This window comes from Aedes aegypti, chromosome 2, assembly GCF_002204515.2.
Source record: "Aedes aegypti strain LVP_AGWG chromosome 2, AaegL5.0 Primary Assembly, whole genome shotgun sequence".
In the NCBI taxonomy this organism is placed as follows: domain Eukaryota; kingdom Metazoa; phylum Arthropoda; class Insecta; order Diptera; family Culicidae; genus Aedes; species Aedes aegypti.
In genome coordinates, this window is record NC_035108.1 from 277,769,832 (window position 1) to 277,794,210 (window position 24,379).

General features: G+C 38.1%; 1 protein-coding gene across 2 annotated transcripts in view; it reads left to right on the top strand.

Annotated features, from left to right (window-relative positions):
- The window catches only part of LOC5578593, a 230,297-nt gene extending 212,446 nt beyond the window's left edge, over nt 1-17,851 (top strand). For both annotated transcript variants that reach the window (XM_021845158.1, XM_021845157.1), the window contains exons 5-6: nt 15,071-15,429; nt 16,727-17,851. In XM_021845158.1, the coding sequence (XP_021700850.1) occupies nt 15,071-15,429; nt 16,727-16,875 (508 nt within the window). In that variant the 3' untranslated portion in view covers nt 16,876-17,851. The remainder of the gene's footprint in view (nt 1-15,070; nt 15,430-16,726) is intronic.
- Nucleotides 17,852-24,379: the final 6,528 nt, after the last annotated feature.

Sequence of the window (24,379 nt, forward strand, 5' to 3'; positions counted from 1 at the left end):
TTATGGAAGCTTTTGAAGAAGCATGTCCTCTACGGTCTGTAAAGACTACAAGAGGGACCCCATGGTGGAATTCCGATCTGACTAGACTCAGTAAACAATGTAGAAGGAGTTGGAACAGACGCCGTACAGCTGAATCAGAGTGGTTCAGTCGCCTCGCAAAGCTTATAAGAAGGATCTTCGTTCTGCTGGAAAAACCTTTGTACAAATGTTTCCAGTTTGAGTGAAGTCAGTCGGCTGAACAAAATCCTTGCAAAATCTAAGGATTTCCAAGTGAACGAAATTCGCTTACCCAATGGTGACTTTACTTCTTCCGATGAAGAAGTTTTAGAATGTTCATTCAATACACACCTCCCCGGATGTGTGGACTTAGCATCTACGGATGAACCAAATGTCTTTTCATGTAGTTACGAGTCTCTGGCCTCGGCTCGCAGTATCGTAACTACTGAACCGATTCAATGGGCACTTAATAGTATCGCTCCTTTCAAATCTCCAGGAGCAGATGGGATTTATCCTGGGATTTGAATTTATCAAACATGTCTTGAAAAAGCTACTTGTAAGCAGTTTTGGTACCGGGTACATTCCCAGATCCTGGCGTGATATTACTGTAAAGTTTATCCCAAAAGGAGGACGTGCATCGTATGAAGAAGCGAAGAGTTTTAGACCAATCAGTCTGACCTCTTTTTTTCTAAAATGTTTGGAACGCATTATCGATCATCACATCCGAGATGCTTATTTGGCAAACATGCCTCTTCATGTGAATCAACATGCTTACCAATCTGGAAAGTCCACTGTGACTCTTTTACATAAAGTTGTATACGATATCGAGAAAGCATTTGCTCAGAAGCAATCCTGCTTGGGTGTTTTCTTGGATATTGAGGGTGCCTTTGATAACGTGTCTTTCGATGCCATATTGGAAGCCGCGCGAAACAATGGGCTATCTACAATGATTACCAATTGGATTCATCAAATGCTCAAAAACCGATATCTCTTCTCGACATTTCGGCAAGCAGCGATTTGAAAATTGAGTGTTTGCGGATGTCCCCAAGGGGGAGACTTGTCACCACTTTTGTGAAATCTCATAGCAGATACGCTATTGAGGCAACTCAATAATAGTGGTTTTCCAACTTATGGATTTGCCGACGACTATCTAGCTTTGATAGTTGGTATGTGCATAAGCAGCCTATTCGACCTGATACATAGTGCTCTTCAGGTAGTCGAGAGTTGGTGTCGCCAATATAGCCTTTCGGTTAACCCGAATAAAACATCTATTGTTCTTTTTACGGAAAGACGAAACCGCGATGAAATTCGACCTTCACGTCTTTTTGGCACTGAGATTAATGTGACTCATCAAGTAAAGTATGTCGGAATCATTCTAGATTCCAAACTTTCATGGACACCTTGATTTCAGAGTCAAAAAAGCTTGCATGGCCTTCGGTCAATGCCGGCGAACCTTTGGTAAAACTTGGGGCCTTAAACCCAAATATATCAAATGGATTTACATAACAGTTGTTCGACCAATATTGGCATATGGATGTCTTGTGTGGTGGCAAAAGGGCGAAGTGAGAACAATCCAATCAAAATTGGGCCATCTCCAAAGGATGTGCTTGATGGCGATGTCCTGTGCGTTCTCTACAACTCCCACATCAGCGCTCGAGGCCATTTTCGACATTGGGCCACTACACATACATCTTAAACAAGAAGAACTTTCTTGCTCTTACCGTGTATGGGTAGTGGATCTACTGGAGAAAAATCCAGTGAATCGTAGATCTACACACACTTCGTTGTTTCCACTTTTGGTGAATTGGGACAAAATGGTGCTTGCTCCAAGCGATCTCACAATTGCTTGTCACTTTCCTTACAGGACATTTACCACACAATTCCCTTCACGGGAAGAGTGGATGTCTGGCTATTTGGAAAGAAGTACCGTTTTGATTCATATTACGGACAGCTTTTTATTCCGGACACTCTACTTTGTATGGGAAACATTTCACACGAAATGTTTCAATTTTTGCCGTTCGAAAGTACTTACTTTCGAGGCTCGTTTTAGTTAATATTATCCATAGATACCTTTGAAAATTTATAATGCTAAACTGCCTTAGATGCCTCTTTAGTGGTTTGCCCATTTCAATTGATGATTTGACTTTTCTATTTATGACTTTCATGAGCTGTCCGGAAAACGAATCGAAGTGTCTGGATTATGAGGCAAAAATAAGGAAGTGTCCGTAATAAGAATCATGAAATGTCTACACATTTCTATTTATTTAAAATTATTCATGTAGGGTAGAAACACCGGTTTTGGCCATACGCCAGTTGTAGCCACAGTGGATTATATACCATTTAACATAGCCAATCAGCATGAAACCTTTTGTGTTCAGTAGATCACATTCATATGATAGAGCTACATTCATTTACTCGTCCAAATTGATTCAAAACATAAGAAAAACAATTCATTTTCTTTATAATTTTAAGTTCCATACACCTAATTTGGCCAGGACACTCCTAATTTGGCCACTCTCATGAGAAATCAATGCAATTGGCCAATTTAAGAACCAAAGTTAAATCTCTGGCCGAAACTGGTTCCGTTGGGTTATATTGACCAACGGATTTTGAAAGCGAAAAAATGGTTTTAGCTCAGTTTTGATATTTTACACACATAATATGGATTGAAAGCTTGCATTTGACATATTTGTAGTATAAATACGACTTCCTATTTAATTTTTATTGACATTCTCTCTTAGGCTGGCCAAAACCGGTGCTTTTACCCTAGTGGAATAGAAATCTTCACCCACCATTCGAAGGCTTGGTTACGCGGAGGAATCATGCAGAATGATTTATTTGATACGCTTTCTGATGAGTTATACTTCACTGAGGCCTTAAGTGTCCGTAATATGAATCAAAACGGTATATCAAACAATATAGTCAGGGATTGAATCCTGAGAAAATTGAGAGAATCTCTCACGTATCGCTCTCTGTAACTATCATAACATGCTGCACTTTATGAGAGACTGTTTATCGTATACTGCTACAACTTTGATCAGATTGGGGGGATAGTTGTGCATGATAAAACCCCTCTAAACATGCTCCAAGCTTGGGGGACACTATTGATATTTGAAGTTCGTGGATTGTTGATCGTGCCAGTAAAGAAAAACACCTATCCCCAACGGTAAACAAGCGAGAAAAATTGATTTTATCATCGCTCTCTCTTTGGGGCTCTCGCTCGCAGCTTCCATTTATCAGACTTGTTACACCTTGCGATACAATGACGATCGTGGACCGCAACAGATGGGATGTTTTTCTTAGCTTGCTTTGATCGTGGTTCATACTCAAATAAGAGCAAATTCTGCAATGCCTGAATATAGGGAAACTGGGGGTAAAATGAACACCCTAAGCAATTTTCATGATTTCTTGCTTAAGAAGCTGTCAGATTCTTTTTCAATAGCCCTGAATTGGAGAAGGATGTTTATGCAATGTAACAAGTTGAAATATTGTGATGGAAATAGAATTTTATCATCATTATTATAATTTTGAAAATTTCTTTCCACAGAGTCAATGTCAACATGTGGGTAAAATGAACATGCAACGGAGGTAATATGAACATATACTTGGGGGTAAAATGAACATACAATGGGGGTAATATGAACATATCCTGGGGGTAAAATGAACACAATTTAAATTGAACGGGTTGCGGCACGATTCTTGGCATCTGGTACATGATCAATGCATATCTCACAGACATTCCGGAATCGATAGAACATTTAGCTGCGACCATTTGGATGGCTGTCGATGTCTGTCTTTGTATTTTCGCCGGAAAACTTTCGGCATTTAAAATAAAATCCGGTAGTATTCGCCCAGCTCTGGTGTTCATATTACCCCCATCTCGTGTGGTTCATTTTACCCCCAAAAGAATCAACATTATCAATTCATTTGTTCTAAGAATTCAGGAGATAGAAATACTTTCAATTTCCGTCTACTTATCATAAATACAATAAAGATATGATGTGCTACGCAGTTCAATAGATTTTTGATGATTTTAGTCATCAAAACCTTAAATACCAAGAGTGAAAAATTACATCATATGAGAAAATGGAGAGGCGTACTTTGTTTTTGGTAACTTTTCCAGCTTTTGACACTTCTAGATCGCGCTAGGGTAGGCGAAATAGTTTTATAGTCTGAGGATTCAGGATGGCGCTATGTTTTGCATAGATTTATACCATAATTACCGTAAAACACAGACCTGTTCATTTTACCCCCCCCCCTGTTCATTTTACCCACAGTTCCCCTAGTATGTTACACTGATGGCTTTCTTCTTGAAGGTAGAGCTGGTGCTGGTGTATATTCTCGTGAGCTCAGGATGAATCAGTTTTACTCACTTGGTAGAAACTGCACCGTTTTTAAGGCGGAAATACTTGCTCTTATGTGTGGAGCGCAATCAGCACTTCAACAGCGCGTAATGGGTAAAGTCATTTACTTCTGTTCAGATAGTCAGGCTGCTATAAGCTCTCGTTTCGGCCAACTCAAGGTCGAAGCTTGTTATCGCATGTCGAACTCAAATTGAGGAACTGAATTCAGTCAACTCTGTAAACTTTGTATGGGGACCTGGCCATTCTTCCATCGCTGGAAATGAATTGGCTGATGAGCTAGCTCGCGATGGAGCATCGCATGACTTCATTGGCCCTGAGCCGGCTATTCCAATTTCGAAGTGCTGGGTGAAGCTTAAGATAAACTCTTGGGCGGCAACTCAGCACAAGCAATATTGGAATAGTTTGGAGTCGTGTCGTCAAACAAAATTGTACAATCTCCAAGGGTGGCGAAGAATTTAACAAATCTGTCAAAGCAGAATTGCAGTCTCTTGGTCAGAGCGTTGACAGGCCACTGCCGACTCAACTATCACATGGCAAATATTCAGCTTGCTGACTCATTTGTGTGTGATAGTTGTGACTCCGATTATGAAACTTCGTATCACCTGATATGTAACTGTCCAGTTTTTTCGCAAATGCGATTCCAATTACTTGGTAAACACTTATTAAGTGAAACTGAATTCAGAAGCCTGAATCTTCAGGACATTCTGTTATTCTTGACCCGCTGTGGTAATAAGCTATAGGCTCTCTTTACGCTCATGCGTTTTGCAGTGCCCTTTTTAGGGCGCTGTTCGAACCCATTGTGGTATGGAGCTACATGCTCTCATTTCGCTTATGCGATCTTCCCTCTTCAAGGGACCCCACTTCTATTTCCTCCCATCTTTCCCTTCCCTTTCCTCTCCCATCGGGTAGATAATGAAATAAGCTCAAATATGGCGCTGGTACAAATCTCCCAACTGGCGGGGAACGTGCCTTTCGAGCCGGCCTTCTGATACAAGGTGTTTTGACCGATTCTTCATTATGCTGTTAACGTAATTACTCAAAAAATCAAAGGTTTGACTTCGATGCAGCTTCACCTTAAACCCTACACTGTCCTTCACCATCAGTTCAAGATAGAGTTGATTCACAAATGGTCTGCAAGAACTGCTCTGCTTTGAAGGCGTCAACTAGCTCTGGTCCGGAAGGTATTCCTGCAGTGGTTTTGGAGATTTGCTCCAGCATCGGTGCATCTATCACAACTGTTCGAACTGATTGCAGATTTCGATGCAATTATCAACATTAATCATTACACTCTTGGAAGAAAACGCGCATTCCGGAGAAACGTCCTGACAGAAGTATTCTCAACAACTTCCACAATAGAAACGTTTATTAAAGATAGTGACGAAGTAACGATGAAATTATGGTGTAAATTTGTTTTTTTTTTTATTGTATGATAACAAGTAAGTTTAGCAACCAATTGAACACATTATAACGATCTTAACGAGGGAATCAGAACAAATATTTTTAATTTGTATATGAACAAGAAATATAAAAAATATGAGATCAAATCAACGAACTAAATGTAAATAAACATCCAATAAGAAAATGGATTTATGATATACTGTAATGTCAAGAGTTGCATAAACCAATTAATATCTAGTGCAAGGCAGGCTCTAATGAAATTTTGCGAAGCAGCACGCAAAATACCTACTTCCTGCATTGTTTAAATTAAATTGAAATCTTCCCTGCAGTTGCATCTCCTCAAGTATCTTTTTCTCTGAATAGCGAACTCAAGCATCGCAATGCGCTCTTCCGCCTTTGAAGGTAAAGGCAGGCAAAAACTTTACGCGAACTCAACACTCTGCCACGTGATGCCGTGAGGTGGCACCCAAAGGCGACGCGACATTGTTCAAATTGTTTATAAGATGCAAATTCTACGGCAAAGTGAAACATACTCAAACGATTTCTCAAAAAGTCGGCGTATATTTCGGAATAACTTGGAACAAAGCGCGAGACGACTTTATTTGAGAAAATACAGGCACAGGTGGAACAAATTGGTATGAACCTTTTAAAATTCATACTGAAACCAAAAAAATCATTTCAAGCAACGATAAAAAAACCATGCTAAGAGCATAATAAAATCAACACCAAAACTGAGAGGTGATTACAACTTCGTGCTTCTGTGGATAGCACTCCCGCATGAGCGAGTGTAAATTAAATTAATAAAAAGATAATAGAGCACAGGTACTTCTCGCGAAATTGATACTCCACTGATGCGGTCGATAGCTTTCGGTCCACAAACACCAAGGCAGAACCAGCTTTCGGGAAATTATTTGATTGATGACACAGCAAGAACAGCACAGGGTGGCATTCCATTATCAACCATACCTGCGATTCCCTTCCGATTCAATTATAAATGGCAGTCATAATAATTGGATTTCTCGTTTGAAACAACCGATCCGCCCGGATTCACTTTAATCTCGTTCAACACACTTAGTCACTGTTATCCATTTGCGTGTTAGAAGCGTACAAGTTTCACTGAAGTGGAGAAAGATATCAAGAAATTGAAGTTGCGCCGTGACTTTTACTTGATTTTAACCGACGTAATTGGCCCCTAAATTTGATAACGATCAACAGGATGGGTCAGCTACTTTTCTATGTCTCGCCCCATCCCCTGTTATCCAAAGTTCAACATCAAGGCCAAACCTTTTACCATTACAAAAAGTGGTGGGTAGATGAAAGGACAGTGGGGAAAAATATTGGAAACTTGCAGTGTTGTAATCTAATATCAGATTACAAATTCGCTCTGATGCACGTGCTCAATAGGAGATAAACCACGCTGTACGATGGCTTTCTTTCAGAAACGATAATGCAATGGTGTTACATGCCAGACACTTCCCAACAACTTGATGGCGACTTTTACATCAAGGTAAGAATCAATGATATTGATACTCTGTTGATCAGCGTGATACCTTGTGGGGTGAGTTATGCCAAACATTAAGTTCCAAGAAATAGATTTAGTACCGCAAAGTTACCTTTCATCGTTCATTTTACGACATTTGAAAATGTGTAATTCTCGCTGACAGTGGCCCACTATTTACACTTGGTCTTTCAACATGTTCAAATTTATACTCATTCGAAAGCTCTTGTCGAGTAAGTAAAGAAATTGCATTAGGTTTGTCAAATCAATGGATTCCTTGGGGGCTGTCCAATAATTAAGTAAGACAATTTCAGCGATTTTTTTTTTTTTTCAAAAATACGGAAAAATCCAGAGGTACGGTATACACTTCTGATTTTTTCTAATTTTTGAGAAAAATCGCTAAAATTGTCTTACGTAATTTGATTCATATTACGGACAGCTTCAAATTCCGGACACTGCATTTTGTATAGGATACATTTCACACGAAATGTCTCAATTTTCGTCGTTCAATGGTTCTCACTTTCAAGTCTCGAGTTGTTAAGCATTTCCCATAGATATCTATTAGAATTTATAATGTCCAGCTACCTTAGACATCTCTTTAGTGGTTTGACGATATTAGTTGATGATTTGACTTCTCCAATTATGATTTTCGTGAGTTGTCCGGAATATGAGGCAAAAGTAAGGAAATGTCCGAAATAAAAATCAGAAAAAGCCCACAAATTGATAGATATAAGAGATAAAAGATCTGGAAATGATATTCTTAAATATTCAATAATATCCAATATGGCGTCCAATTATACAGCGTAACAGAAATGGCATTTTTTGCGTGTCTCAAGGATTAAATTATGTGTCTCTACTAGATTTGGGGTCGCTGAATCTGATGCCGTTCTCAGAAATGTCCCTGCACTTCACAATTTTTAGCTACACAACAAATTGATGTGAAGATTTGTGAAAAAGTTACACGTCTTCTCAGTGAGAATCGAACTCACGACTCCCCGATCTCTAGTTGGGGCGCGTTACCACTACGCCATGAGAGGACTCATGAACGTTGAAGTTAACTTGAATTCGATTTCAGCTCAATAATCACGTGGTCCTTTTTCGCAAAGTGCACCTCTTTCGGAAGAATTAGATGCCCATCCAAACACAACGCTTTCTATTTATATCCAATGCCTAGCACGAGAGTGAAAAAGGACCACGTGATTATTGAGCTGAAATCGAATTCAGGTTAACTTCTGCGTTCATGAGTCCTCTCATGGCGTAGTGGTAACGCGCCCCAACTAGAGATCGGGGAGTCGTGAGTTCGATTCTCACTGAGAAGACGTGTAACTTTTTCGCAAATCTTCACATCAATTTGTCCATCTAATCCAATTGCAGATTATATGTAATGTTTAGTTTTTCGGTAGTTGTTAAGAAATATCTTTTTTTTTTTCTAAATTGTTTGCCTATGAACCAAAATTCAAATCACTGACATTAATTTGATTACAGTATTCTAGACAACATTTTTGAGTAGAAAGATAAATTCGAGATTACACTCAATATTTGTGTTGATTAAAAAACTATTTTCTAACCTGTTTGCCTATAAGTCAAATGTCAAAGCGATGACCTGTACTTTTTTCCGGCATAAACTGGATTGTACGTATCAAACATGTCTTGAGTAGAAATAGAAATTTTGGATACACTTATTTTTTTTTACTTAGAACTACGGAAATACTTACTTTATTACAACCATTTGCCTATAAATCTAGTTCAAAATTATGACATGTAGTTTGTCTACATAAATTTGATTGTGCAAAACGGTACATATATTTTAGTACAAAAATAAATGTTGGGCTACTTTCAAAGCTGCTGTTATTTAAAAAATACAAAAAATAGGTGCCAGTAAATAATAATTAAAAGCAACTACATATACGCAATACAATTTCGGACGTGATTTGTTCTAAGTGTTACGTCTATTTGTCTGTGCAAACATTTCCAAATCACTAGGCGTAGCTGTCGAAATCAGCGACCTGCCCAAATTTGCCTCGTTAGAGAAGCTCGAAATATTTGTTTTCAAATACTTGTGTTATTCTTTTTATTATTCACGGTTATTCGAATCTGATAAACTTAAGGTAGCAACTTTTTCGGTAATACTTTTATGCAGCTACAGTTATAAGGATGCTTTGAGGTGTATTAGTTATTGTATAAATGCCTGGAAAATATTTGAATCCATAGTTGGGCAAAAATTCGAGCCTTTATATTATTTTAAGGAAATCTATTATATTGGATTGAATTCACATATTATCTTCAACATTTGCGAAATTTTGCTGATTGCAAAACAAGTCAACAAAATTTCACGTATTTAATAAGTTTTGAAAAAAAAAACTGATATGAAATAAACCCTGTTTTAGGCTATTTTCATATGAATATTTAGTGTGTCTTTTTCTGCTGATATATGTTTATGGCTAGTATAAAATATGCCTGTAATGAAAGTCCCGATATTTTGTGTGACGGCTAGCAAATTATTGCCCCACGCTAAATTCTAACTCTTGCCCGACCGATGGGGCAAAAGTTCGTTTGAGAACTTTCCGTCGAACTTTTTCCCTACCTTACTCTTTATTTTCGAAAAGTATTGGATTTGGAGCTTCTTAAATATGTTCCAAAATATCGTATTTTTGTTTGGCACTACCGGGTATCCCCATTAGTTTGACCACTGTTATTCTGAACACTTTTTGATTTGTACCCCCGCTAATCTGCACATCGTTCAAATTCAAATTTAAACCATTTTTCTAACGTCATTCAACTCATGGAACAGAGTAAAGTGAAATGGAACGTCGTGAAATGAAACGTAGAATCAAAACAAAAAAGGAAATTTCTGTTGTTCGTAGGGTGACTGGTGTTCAAATTAAAAATGGTCCCGATAATTTGCATAAGGCATCGTACAAATTAGCGGGGGTACACGTTATGGGCATGCCACCCATGTGGGGCAAGACGGCACCGAATAAAATATCAAGCGCAGCTTTATGTGAAATAACAGTATATTTATTAAATGTTTACTTAACAAAGCAGAGTCTTCATGACATTTGAAGACATATACTTAATTTTACCGTTATAAGATGACCCAGACAACCAGAAGTTGCATAACAGTTTACGAACAAAGTCGTTTATTAGTACAAATTGCATCACATCCGCACTGCATGGTGTGCGAAATCGTTTGACCGACGAATTTCCTAGCATAAAACGCTTTTTTATGGGTTTATATGTACATTTCGTTTCGTCCCGCATTCACATACAAAATAAGTCGGATCAATCCGTAGCAGCTGTCAAATCAATTTTGTTGTTACAAATTAATTCGTATATTTGTGGCTTTGTGGCCTTGCGGTTAGCGGCGTCAGTCGTTTAGGCGTATTGTACCACGAAGTGTGGGTCCGATTCCCGCTCCAGTCGGTGGAAACTTTTCGTCAAACGAAAAATCCATCACTGGGCTACTGGGTGTTTCGTGTTGTTATTTGTCTAATGTTAGTGATCGTTCACTCTGTGCAGCCTTTGGCTGAAGACGGTGTAAATTGCCTTTATAAGAGTACAGATTAGTTCGCATTGCATACTACTTTTCATCATATAAAATATGCACGTATATAGCCTCCACTTTTGTACGTATAAGGCCTTTTCGCGACAACTTCTACGTGAAACTTTGCGCATATAAGCATCGCATAACGCATAAGGTGATTTCGTTATATGTACATTTTGGTTGTGTGGGGATGCCTTATAACAAGGTGTATAGCATGCTGAACTCTCCACTTGTTAGTTGGCTTGTTTAGGGGTATCCAGTTTTCACATATTCTACGATTCTACGTTAAAAATTGAACCAGAACCCAAAATTTCATCATTTTTCGTGCACTGGAACTATTTTTAAAACACGTTCGAAGTTAGTATGGAAAACGTATTTGAATCATCCCTCGGCAGGCCTGTGTTGGTAGCAAAGCTCGAAGCTTTGAGCCAACCCTTCTCCAGTAGAGAAGCTAGGTAGAATACAGGACGCTTCGATGCTTACTGATTGAATCTATGACAAAAGGTCGAAAGACAAAAGGTCGAAAGGACAGAATGTCGAAAGACAAAAGGTCGGAAGGACAAAAGGTCGAAGAACAAAAAAGGAGGGACAAAAGGTCGAAAATCTATTTTCAAAGAAGGAAAAATTTCCTACCAAGCAAATCATTTTCGACCTTTTGTCCATTCGACCTTTTGTCTTTCGACCTTTCGTCCTTTCGACGTTTTGTCCATAAACCTTACTGACTTTAAAATGACTTGCTCAATTGTGATCACTTAATTAAATTAAACTATTGAACTTCATTTTACCATTTTACTCGTGTTTTATTTACAGTCCATACGCAAATGCCCGCACCTTGGCCTTAACCTCGACCATAAGATTCTGTCCAACCTGTGAATCAACCGTTTTTTGCATGTAAACCCATACTTTCTTCAGTTTCTCGACTGTCTTCACTACCTTAGGTCGTTTAAGAAGGTGCTCCTTCACAATCGCCCAGTACTTCTCGATGAGGCGGAGCTCCGGAGTGATGGGAGGGTTGAACATATTTGGCACGAAATTGACCTTATTGTTCGCATACCACTTCAGCACGTCCTTGGAGTAGTGGCATAAGGCCAAATCCGGCCAGAAGATTGTTGGGACGTTGTGGGCCTTCAGGAGAGGAAGCAGCTGCTTCTGGGGGCACTCTTTCATGTACACCTGTCCGTTCATCGTGTCCTGGGCCACGAAAGGTGCACTCCGCTTCCCGCACGTGAACGTTCGAAGCCAAGCCTTAGTTTTGGCCACAGACAAACAGACGTAACACTTAGAACGAATCTCGATCAAAATCATAGCCACGAGGACATGTACGCCCAATGCTAAAATCAGCGTGTTTGGCCGACGGGCCCACAGATGGCGGTAGTGTGTAAACGTCAAACACGAACAAAAACGAAGCAAGCGCTGCGGGTGGCGGATTGGCCACCTAACAAATTTTTGAATCGACCGTTAAAAAGGTGGTCGATGGAAAATGATGAGAGTGTGACTTCTGTTTGTCTGTGTTTTGGCCTTCTGGACAAAACTTCGGCTTAGGTGCTGGTTCTTAGCCACATCCCAAACGGAGGCGTTCGGGTTTCGGTTGAAGGCCCCAACTACGCGGTTGTGATTTTTGGTTTTGTACTTTTACCTTCACTTCTGGGCTTCCGATCGGTGGTCAATCGTTCCTCGAACCGCTTAATCACTCGCGACACCGTGGAATTCGCTATTCCCAACGATTTAGCGATGGAACGATGCGAGAGATCCTTGGTTTCGTGATGAATGCGCAAGATTTTATCACGCACGAGCTGTTCTTTCGACTCCATTTCCGCGAGTTTTGATCACAGGACTTGCAGGATGTAAATAATGCACTATGAACTAAATCCACCCAAATTTTCATTAAATTCTACCCAACGGTTAGAAAGTTGGAGCAATTTCATAGTGTTGCAATTTCATCGTGGATACCCTTTAGACGGAAATAAAATTGAAATGCAAATTTTGATCAGATACCAAATTTACCATTAGCACAAGATGTCCGCCAATACCGGGCACAATTTTGAAGAGTTTTTCGTTTTCTATCTTATTTGATGCATTCAACTCAACAATAGTGATTTGTTCCTAATTCAAAGCATTTTGATCATTTAGCATCATAATTCAACGCATTTTGATCATTTAGTTGCTAATTCAAAGCATTTTGATCATTGATGATTTTAGTTTGACTTAGCCTGCTGTCGCGCTGTTGTGCTTTGTACTACAATTGTGATTTATATACTATAATTTTGCAACAGAGGTATCTATCGACATCAAACCAAAAAAATTTCGTCAAGAATCATCTGAAGGACAATACTTTTGTTTTCAGTATGATCCTTTATAATGCGGTAAAATCAACAAATGCACATAGAAGTCGTATTATAATGAGCGCTCTATATACGGTTCAAGTAGATCACAATTTGAAATCGGCATATTTCTAAATCTATATAATTTCGAAACTTGAGTCTTCAGTAAAGTTACTCTGGAGGTGGAGCTCTATCTGATAGTACCTCATTAAATTTTTGACCGCTATATGGCACTAGTGGGCATGAAAATTTTACTTTTGTTGTGCAGGTATCGCAGGAGCAATATAGAAAGATGTATTCGGCAAAGTTGTTCAATAAGTAAGGAGTAGATTTATTCTGACTAGTTGATGCAAAATTTAGCCAGGTGGACATAAAACTTTTGTTTTGTAGATATCTCAGGAGTCCGACTACTTAGAAACATGACGTCTTCGGAAGAGTTGTTCAAGAAATTTAAGATTTTGCCACCAGGTGACACTAGTGAGCGTGTAACTTTTATTTAGTGGATGTTTTAGTATTCCAACTATTTAGAAGGATGGCGTATTCAGCAAAGTTGTCCAGTTGTTCTACCACACTGGGCATGAAACGTTTTTTTCTGGATCATGATTATTTAAAAAGATGGCATCTTTGGCAAAGTTGTTCAGTAAGTGAAGGGCTATCATTGTTCGAGCCATTTGATTCAAAAAAATTCCACCAGGTAGCGCTAGTGAACAAGAAGCTTTGCATGAAAATGCTTACCAGTGCCATCATTCTAAGTGGACAAGATTCTGAGATATGTATCTGCAAAATAAAAGCTTCATGCTCACTAGCGCCAGCTGGTGACAAAGTTTTGAATCAATTAGCTCGAAGTTACTGAACAACTTTTCCGAAAACGCCATCTTTATATGTGGTCAAGATTCTGAGATATCTGCAAAATAATAGATTCATGTTCACTAGCGCCGTCTGGTAGTGGAATTCCGAATCTGATTTATCACCGCATGTCAGCTCTTGATCTCCTAAACTCCTTTGTCAAAGATTGTTTAATTATATTTAATCTATATCTTCTTCTTCTTCTTTCTGGCATTACGTTCCTACTGGGACAGAGCCTGCTTCTCAGCTTAGTGTTCTTATGAGCACTTCCACAGTTATTAACTGAGAGCTTACTATGCCAATGACCATTTTTGCATGCGTATATCGTGTGGCAGGTACGAAGATACTCTATGCCCTGGGAAGTCGAGAAAATTTCCAACCCGAAAAGATCCTCGACCGGTGGGATTCGAACCCACGACCCTCAGCTTGGTCTTGCTTTAATCTATATCACGAGGTATTTAATTTTCTTTTTTTCTGTCTTTATTAACGAGATTTTAAGCCCTGAGCTAGTTCATCTCGGGACCAACGGCTTTATTTCCCAATATATCACAATATCTTTTTACGTCATAAGTGACTATATCGGGGATGGGATTCGATCCCAGGCGTGAGAGGCATGTGTTCTAACCACTACACACGTTCCTTCCTCCATAGAGATATTTAATCTTGAAAATGAAAAACCACGGATGTTGTACAAAGTACAACGCGAGTACAAAATTTTGCACGACAGCCGGAATGTTATAGTATAACAACGAACAAAAAAAATACAGAATAATTAATATCTTGGTTTAATTGACACTTTTTGAGACAAAATTGGAACTCGGTTAAACGAATGCCGACCAGTTTATGAAATATTTATGGTTTTCCATGAATTTCGTTACAAGAACTGCATTAACCTTGAATGTTGCTATTTACTTTTCAATACAGTCCTTACATGACATAAAATATGCATTAGTGATTAAAACCAAACACAATGACTAATTATGGAAAAGTGTGATAATATCCTACAATAACCCAACATACAGCATCTGCATTTAATGCATCAAATAGCAGTTTCACTGTCAAACTAATACATTTCGCATTCTTCTTCCCCCGTAAAATACAGACTAAAACGAAGCCCATCTAAGCTGACGGCAGCTGATGCCCTCTCGCTGTTGGCTCTGCTAGACTCCCGTGATCCCTATCCCTCGATGTCGGACTACTTCCCGCTCGTGCCAGCCAACGGACCGAACGACGTTCTGCCCTATCCGCCCAACTCCGTCTACCAGGAAATTCCTCTCTCGCTGGCGTTGGCGCAACTAGGTGAAGCTTCCAGAAATACGGCACGGTTGGCACCCTACAGCGATGACGAGGGCGAGTGGATGAACACGTGGACCCAGCCTGCCGTCGACTATCTGGGCTTCCCGACGGACGTTGACACACTTTCCCGGCTGGAAAATCTCGACACGAAACCCACCAAGAACGGTAAGTTGAGGGTCGCCTGTTAATTGTCCGTCCAGGATAAGTGGGACAGAAGGGAGAATCAAATCTTGGTAAAAAGAAGGAAAATACAAATCTATCTATGTAGATATTCAAAACATTTATTTCAACAAATCTTCAATCAAGTTTTACATAAATTCTGATTTCATTGTTCACTTTAAATCAGAGCGTTAAATTAATCATGATTCAAAGTTTTGTGATTTAACGATGAATGATGCAAAAAGCTTTTGGATTTGGAATTTTTCGAATACTCTAGTTTTTTTCCACAGTATGGCACTTTATAATGCGGTAAAATCGACAAACGTACATATAAGTCGCATGATAATGAACGCACTATATACGGTTCGAGTAGACTACAATTGAAATCGATATATTCCCAAATCCAAATAATTTCGAAGCATGGGGTCTTCAGTAAAGTTATTCTGGAGGTGGAGCGCTATCATTGATTTCGGAATTTGATTGCTAGGCGGCACTCAAGTAACTCAAGGGCTATCGTTGTTCGAGCAAGTTGATTCAAAATGTTGCCACCAGGCGGCGCTAGTGGGCATGAAACATTTGTTTTGCGGTTCTTTTTGGATCCTGACCGCTTAGAAAAATGGCGTCTTCGGAAAAGTTGTTCAGTAGATCAAATATCATTTTTATTCAATCTGTCATTTCAAGGCCTAAATAAACAGCTTTAAGCTACTGAACAACTCTGCCAAATACGCCATTATTCTAAGTAAGTGATCGGACTGCTGGCGTCATCTGATGGCAAAATAGTTAATCAACTAGCTCGATCAATGATTGCTCTTGGCTTATCAAATAACTTTGCCGAAGACGCCATTTTTATAAGTTGTCAGGATTTTGAGATATCTGCAAAACAAAAGTTTAATCACAGATAACAGACGTTTAAGTCTGATTATAAAACTGTGTAAGCCAATTAACGGTCATTTTAAATGGCAACACAAGTAGCAACATCGTGATGGCGCTGTTATCGCTAAGTTTCCATGACGATGTCATTGGTGAATACGAAATATTTCATGATACTGATATACGCTGTGTGGCGGCGCTAGCGAATACAACGTGTTTCAGTTTGAATATTTACACAAGTTTTCAGAAGATTTTTGTACTATCATAAATATCTGTTATCTGTGGTTTAATGCATGGCTCAAGACATTTTAGATACCTAACTTGAAAGTCGTTTGTTTTCCTGTTTAAGAAGAATCGAACTATCCAATTAAACATGTGACGTCATGTAATTGTTTTAAACCCTGTTAAACACAATATTTTCCTTCAATTTCAGGATTCTCCCATCAGAAGCGATTCATGATCACGAAGAAGAAACGCAGCGTGAGCCTGGACGACGATGACGACTGCAAGAACGACGGCAAGAAAACCTGTCTGCTGCGAAAATATAGTCAATTGGCAGCCACCAAAGTCGCCCCTGCCTAGACAGCAACTGGACCCATTGGCAAACTCTACCCGGACACGAGACACTGAGTGTGTAAATATACGGAAAATTGAAAAAGCAAATATATACATGAAATACTGCAGCCTTTGGAAAGTCAGTCGAAGGGGTACTTTGGCTCTGTAGACTATACTGTCGGAGTTGTGTCACCCCTCAAACGGCTGCCTCAGGTTGCACTACGGGATGGAATCAACGGCAACCAGCATCGCATCAACGGAAACTGGATAATGAATTTATCAATATCATTATTATTGTGAAGATACGGATAGCAGAAATTGTTTCCTCGTATTTTCGTTTAAAAATTCATAAACATACATTGGGAATGGAATAACATAACATTGAAGGAATAAAAGAAATGTAATTATCATGATCCCATATACATATTTAATCTCTTTCGGATATAACAAATCAAACACTGTCCCGTTTCGATGTTATTCAAAATTTGTAAATGTATCGTAAAATATATCATATGGCTACCATTGCAAATGAAAACAAATATCAGACATTTTATAACATGGAAATCCATGTATATTCAGAGTTCTACCAATTGACATCATAATTACTCAATTTAGCAATTAAATATAAACATCACTATGACAAAATGCGATAAGATTGCGGTTCAGAGGTAAAAATTTTAATTACTAGATAAATGAAAGCTACATTATATAACCCCAAGCAAATGACAAGTAAATATCTATCGTATAATGATGCTGATCGTTCAAAATCCACAATAAACATTTATTACCCAAACGATGTCAACAGGCACATCAGAGGCACAATAGAAAAATAAATCAATTGAATCGTGATTATTTCTACATTCAAATCAAGCAGTTTTATACCCTTAAGTTACCAAATACCACCATTATGCCACGTAATCGCTGTTTCGACAAACCATCTGAGAAGCAGATCGATGCACTTTGATCACGAGTTTCAAATAAAATGCCCTTGGTTGGAAAACAATCGCCTTGTGTTAAATTTCATTGCAACAAGAGCCTAATATTCGGAATGCGCAAGATAACATTTCGCGTTTGGAAACAAACATAAGTGTGTGAGTGTTTAAATGTGCCGTTGTTATGATCGGGTTCACAATTATAAATGTTACAGCAAACGGTAATTCGCTTGTTTCTATCCGAAAAGTTTATGACAGCAATTTGGGAGGCATTCGAATGTAAAGAGTGTTTTAAAAGTAAGTATCGTAAAACGGGATCGCGATAACCACATGGGGAATACTGATCACTATCCACAGGTTCTGTTTCATTTGGTTTGCAGACAATAAAATTAAAAACAGGGCTGGTAGCGATTGAGTCTCTTGCAAACAGGACCTTCATAGGTCTCCTGCCTGAAAGAAGGAACTATAAAGAGACCAAACAACGACCAGTCAATAAAAGATTCTCATAGAATCCTCATATAATCTGGTCAGACATTTTTTGAGAATATTTTTAAGAAATGTTTACATTTCCTCGTTACCTACATTACGGAAAATATTACTGCTTATTACTGTAAGCGGAAAAGTGGGGCAAGTGGAAATAATTTGTATATTGCAGTGAATATATGAATTTACGTTCCGAACTCATGCGTAAACCTTTAAGGTCATTCAGAACGTTACGACAGAAAATAAATTTATGAGATTTTTCAGCCATTATTGCATAATAGAGCGAACAATTGTTTACATGGTGGGAATTGCTCATCAAATCAAACATCATAGTTACAAACTATTTGGTGCTGGGTGTAGTTCTTGTTTTTCCAGCTGTATTGAAAAGCATGAGCCATAGTCTTTGGCATACAATCGGATCTTTATTTAGCAGAAGAGAACCGAAATGTCTATCGACGACCGGTGATTGCTAGCAGATATAGTGGAGAGCTTGTCTTGAAACGTTCATCGCTTCAAGCTAGTTGAAAAACTGAATACACTGATTGTCTGTCGATCAGAGCCGAACTAGGCATAGATCGTATACATACATCTAAATCTGCATATCTCCGATGTATTACATCGTTCCAGGTGGGAGTTATCTGATATGTGAATATGGTACCATAACAGAAAATCTCATCTGAATAAAGTGACAAATCATAATATTCCGCAAACTATATCACACATCTAAATAATGTATTGCGTGAAGTTAAGACACAGCAGAGTATTGGGTACAGAGGACCAAGTCCCTGCCGGGTAGCGCGAAACTGATGAGCAATAGACAATAGAATCATCAACACTATCATATGGGATAGTTAGCATGTGACTATTGTCGAAACTATCATTTATTAGGCAAATCAATATCTCAAGATCAAAATGTTTGTTGCAACCCAATGTAGGTATTATTAAATTAGGCTGTAGAAAATGATAAATATCTGATCACTTAAGAATGCGTTGCAAGGTAATAAATATTCGTAGTCTGTTTTCTTCGAAAATGATTTGCTCATCATCATTGCCGAATCATACGCGGAAATTATTATACGGATCATGAAATTAGGACTAAAATCATAATAATGATAGATTATCAACTTTCCGTCAGGGATGGGGTGCGACTCAAATCTCTTTCGGTGCTACACGCGCTGCTGCGAGATAGCACCCAAAATTCGAAAGAGACGTGCAGGAGTATTTTTCTCTGGACTGCACCCTGGCTGTGCTGACTCGCAATGTGCTTTGGGATGCATGGTATCGAGTTGTCTCGTTTTCACTTTTTGCGTAAACAAATTCACTTGATTTCATTTCATTAATATGTGACTGTCAAAATTCTTAAACACGTTGAACATAATTCGTCACCACTTTATGTTTCTGACTTTACCAAATATGTTAAGATCCACAACAATAAGATTTTGCAAAGCACTTATTAAGCTTGTCCGCTTTCGAAGCATACTTTGCTGAAAATATTTTAGAGTGGATTTTGTGCTTTCACGAAAGAGACTGAAAGAGTAGAGATTGTGCTTTGCTTTGTCTCGCACAAAAACAAATTGTCTCCTGCGCCTTGCTTTGAGTTTACTCGCAAATAATGGGAGACGCACAATCAATTTCTGAGTGGCACGCTTGTTTTTGGCACTGCACTGAGTTTTCAGACATTCCCTGCTTTCCGTTCGTCGTGCGATTTGTTACCGTTAGAACCACCAAATACTACGTACGACAAGCAAGGTTTCCCACTACATACACCGATCCCGGCACCTGCTTGTGGAAGATCCCGGTGTGCTAAACGGTATAGGACATGTTAACGGGGGAGGCTTGGTCGTCTCTAGTTCTAGCGATTGCTAGGAACGAAGAGATGTGATAGATTAAGAGTGGAATCCATAAGCAAGTGATAAATCCAACTACGAAGTATGAGAAAAGGTAAGGGCTTGGTATTGAACTCATGACCTTCCGCCATTAGACTGACAACCCTATCTTGTATTTTTTTTTTTTTTTTTTTTTTGAATGAGGGAAGCCTGTAGGAGTGAAAAAATCGCTTTTCCTATAGACATAAAACCCTCAAACCTATCTTTATTTAGGCCCTTACCATTAAGTATTACGGGCCAATACAATAACGTTATAAACAATGTTTGTATTGATTTTGTTTAACTTCTACATCTTGTCATACCCTATCTTGCTATTAATATTTTATATGGATTTAGTAAGAAATTTTCGATCAGAAATTTTTTAAGACTCAAACCAAAAATTTGTTTCTGGACTTTTTTAGAAATACCCAAAAAATTGTTCAATAAACAATAGTTTTTTTTTATTCTGAAGAATATTTGGGCAATTATTCTAAAGAACTTTTTGAATCCTCGGATGAAGCTTCGTAAGTTCTAAAGCAGAGCTGCCCAACGTACGGCCCGCAGAACACTCCCTAAAAATAGTGATTTTCAAGAACCTTGAAGCACAAACCTCAACCAAACTATGTTTAAACTTGCTCCAATCATAAAACCGTGTTCAACAAAAGTTCGTACAATTGAATAAACTACTATGTAGAGGTACTTCCGATAAGTTTTAATGTTCTGTTCAGTAGTTATGAATTTTCAAACTTGAAAATAGTCCAAAAACACATAATTGATTTGAAGCACATCTAAATTTTCTCCAAATTGACTGAAATTTTGACCACAAGTTCATTTTAACATGAAGAATCAAAATATTGGTTGACTGAGAAACTTCCAGACATTTGAATAGGTCTAGCGTGCACCAGTTGATCCTATAGCAATATTTCCAGTAATTCCTCAGATCGTTCCTACAAACAATTCTTCAGAGATTCCGCCCAATGTTTTTTTTAAAGAATTCCTTCAGAAAAGCTTGCAAGTTATTATTAAGAGATTGATTTGATTTTGATTATTTATTTTTTAAATTTTAATTGGAATTTTTTTCAGTAAATCCTCTGATTTTCTCAAGAGTTCATGGGAGATCGTTGAAGGAAATAATCAAGGGTTACTTTAGAACAGGCCTGCCCAACCTTTTTGAACCACGGGCCAGATAACAGAAACAATTCTATGTCGCGGGCCACATTAAAAAAACACAAATATTCGCATTAAGTATGACAAAAGTAAATAAATAAAGTTTATAAAATCTGACAAAAATCAGTGAATGTAATATATTTCATTTGAAGAAATCGAAAAACAGATAACCCAAGTAAGTAGCTGAACAATATTTTGTTAAATTGAAATAAGATTAATAGTAATTTATTTAGGAAAACTGTTTGTTGGGAATTCCTCAAGGGGTGGATCACTTACTCAGTGCACATCAAATGTACATTCTTTTGCATCAAATGCATTTTTTTGGCGTTCGCATCAACTTACCTTTGGCGTTAACAAGACCAACTTATCAACGAATCATTCTATAGCAACGCGTATTTGTTTGTGTGTTTTCAAATGGTTTGTACTTCTTGACCCCATCCATTTGCTTTTCGTTTTTTTTTTTATTTCAGGTTATCCGAAAACGATTCCCACTGGATTTTAGAGGCATTGTGTTAAGAATATTTTATTTCATATGTTTTATCTTGCGTCCATATGGAAAACGGAAGTAATTTGTCTATGGAAGTACTTTGCAAGCAGGAGCAGATAGAATCTCCTCAGGAAGCCCGCGGTTCGTAAAGTTTGTCAACCCTACTCAAGGTGGACCGCCTCTGAATCTTGTGGAACTTACATTTGGTTAGATGGAAAAGAACAAGACAAAAATATATAAAATTTTGACCAAATAGCTCGTTTTATTTGCAATAGTTGAGAGTGCGAAGAGTACTTAATTTGAATTTCAAATTTTTCCTATTTTCGGCTAGGTCTGCAGTTCGTGAGACTCATTGAATAAGTTTCCATCGGAATGTGTCTTCCAAAACTCTAAATTGTTGAGCTCCAGAAAATTTGGTAACTCCTTCATTGTAACCTTTGTACCGAACCTTGTCTGCGAATTGCCTCTCATATTTTTTCAAACATCATAATTCCACGAAGATATTGAACGTATGGTCAGCGGAAAAGACGCTAGAATAGAATAAGTGTATGGTCTACCACCAGATTGACAAAAGTTAAAGATACTGGGACTCACTAGAATAGGCCAATAGAGGTTTCGATTAGGATTACTGCTGCTGTCACTGTCTGGAAAGTGTTATGTTTCTGGAGGTGCCAAAAATCTTTGGTCAGCAAAGCAATTCCTCTATTCTGGACATATTTGCTCTCTCGTTGAGCACGCAAACAATCTGCAGTCACGATGAATATTCCGGTTCCTCTTATTGGAGGAATGTACCTTGTCCAATTTCCTATTACAGAGACGCTCACTCTTCGCCTTCTATTTTCTCTCATCCTTATTTTTCCACGAAGTCCATACTCGAATTCCGAAAATCCGGAAGTAGTAAAAAAGCTGAAGTTGAACTTAAGGTTGAGCATTTGTTGATGAAGTAGTAGGGTAGGTGTACCAGTTATGGCCATAGTGGTTCCCTATTTCGCCATACGTGGTAACTTGAATGCCTCCACATTTTGAAAATTTTTGTGTATTTTAGCAATTGGATATAGGATATATCTTAATGTTAAAACATTCAAAAAGAATAAAAATGTGAAAATTATCGAAATATTGCATATGGCCAAATAGGGAATTACTATGGCCATAACTGGTACACTTTCCCTAGCACTTCTTGAGATTATGGAATGACAAATTTGACACTGGCAAAAACAACAGCCAAACGTTTGAGCAAGCCATGCAAACTTGCTGGAAGTGAACATTTAAATGCATTTGAATGCATCAAATTTTTTCGAAATATCAGATGCATCAGAAGTGATCCGCCCCTTGGAATTCCTGCTAATCATTTGCTGGATATTGTGAGATTTTTTTTCAAAACTATATAATAATCTCTTGCAGAATATTTTGAAGAATCTACCCCAAAAATGTTGGATTCTGTGCGAATAATGCACAAGATTCCTTCAGAATCTCACTCAAAAATCATTTTGAAATGCTTGAGAGTGCTAAAACTACTTCAAAAGTAAGCTACTCAAAATTGAATTATAAATAAGCTTAAAGTTCTAGCAAAATGTTATATAGTGAAATATTGTAATCTTGCTCAGGGTTTTATAAAGTTATTGAGATTCGTTGAAAATCCAGGCTCGAAGTCTATGGAATTCTGGTGAAAATTTTGTGAAAATCTTACCAATGTTATCCGTGTCCATAATTCTCAAACAAATCCTGTTCAAAATTTCGTGAAAATCCTGTCTTTTTATGATCCTGTCAAGGAATCTGTGTGAATAACGCCCAGATGTTGGTAAAATTCATTTCCATGATTCTGTGAGAATATTAACATATGTTTCAGTGAAATTATGAAAACTTAGCCTTTTGTCCATGAGTTATGTTCAGGCTGCATTTTTAGAATGCCGAAGGAAGTCTTGGTAGAAACATTGTTGAAATACACAGAATTTAAAATTAAGAATTTGAATCATTCATTAAATTAAGTTGCTAAGAAGATTTAATGGAATCAATAAAATTTATATAAAATATAAGATTGAGAATAAATTGGAAATTTAATAGTTTTGGTGTGTTCTAACTAGGGTTGGTAGGATAGTCAACGGGCCAAATATGAGAACAATCTTCGAACCCTCCGCGGGCCGCACAAAATGAGGTCGCGGGCCGTACGTTGGGCAGCCCTGATTTAGGTTAAAAAATAGACTTTGAAGACCTTTAATTGACAATACAAACGTTTTAAAAACTTTCATTAAAACAGTTACAAAGTCTATAAAAAGAGATTTGCTACCAGGTCATTTTTTATCTGTTTTTATTTAGGGATTTTCTGTCGTAGGCAGGTTCTTCCCCGGTCCGGTAAAAGTCAAGGAAATTTACATTACGAAAAGATCCTGGACTGACCGGGATTCGAACCCACACACCTTCAGCATGGCTTTGCTTTGTAGCCGCGGACTCTAACCACTCGGATAAGGAAGGCCAACATTGCTATCTGAAATATCTTATTTTTCTCCAGCATCTTGACTGCCCATAACAACATGACTGTCCCATATGGAAAAAAGTAGGCACTGAGAAAATTGCACTTAAAGTTGGAAATTTGTCTTCTC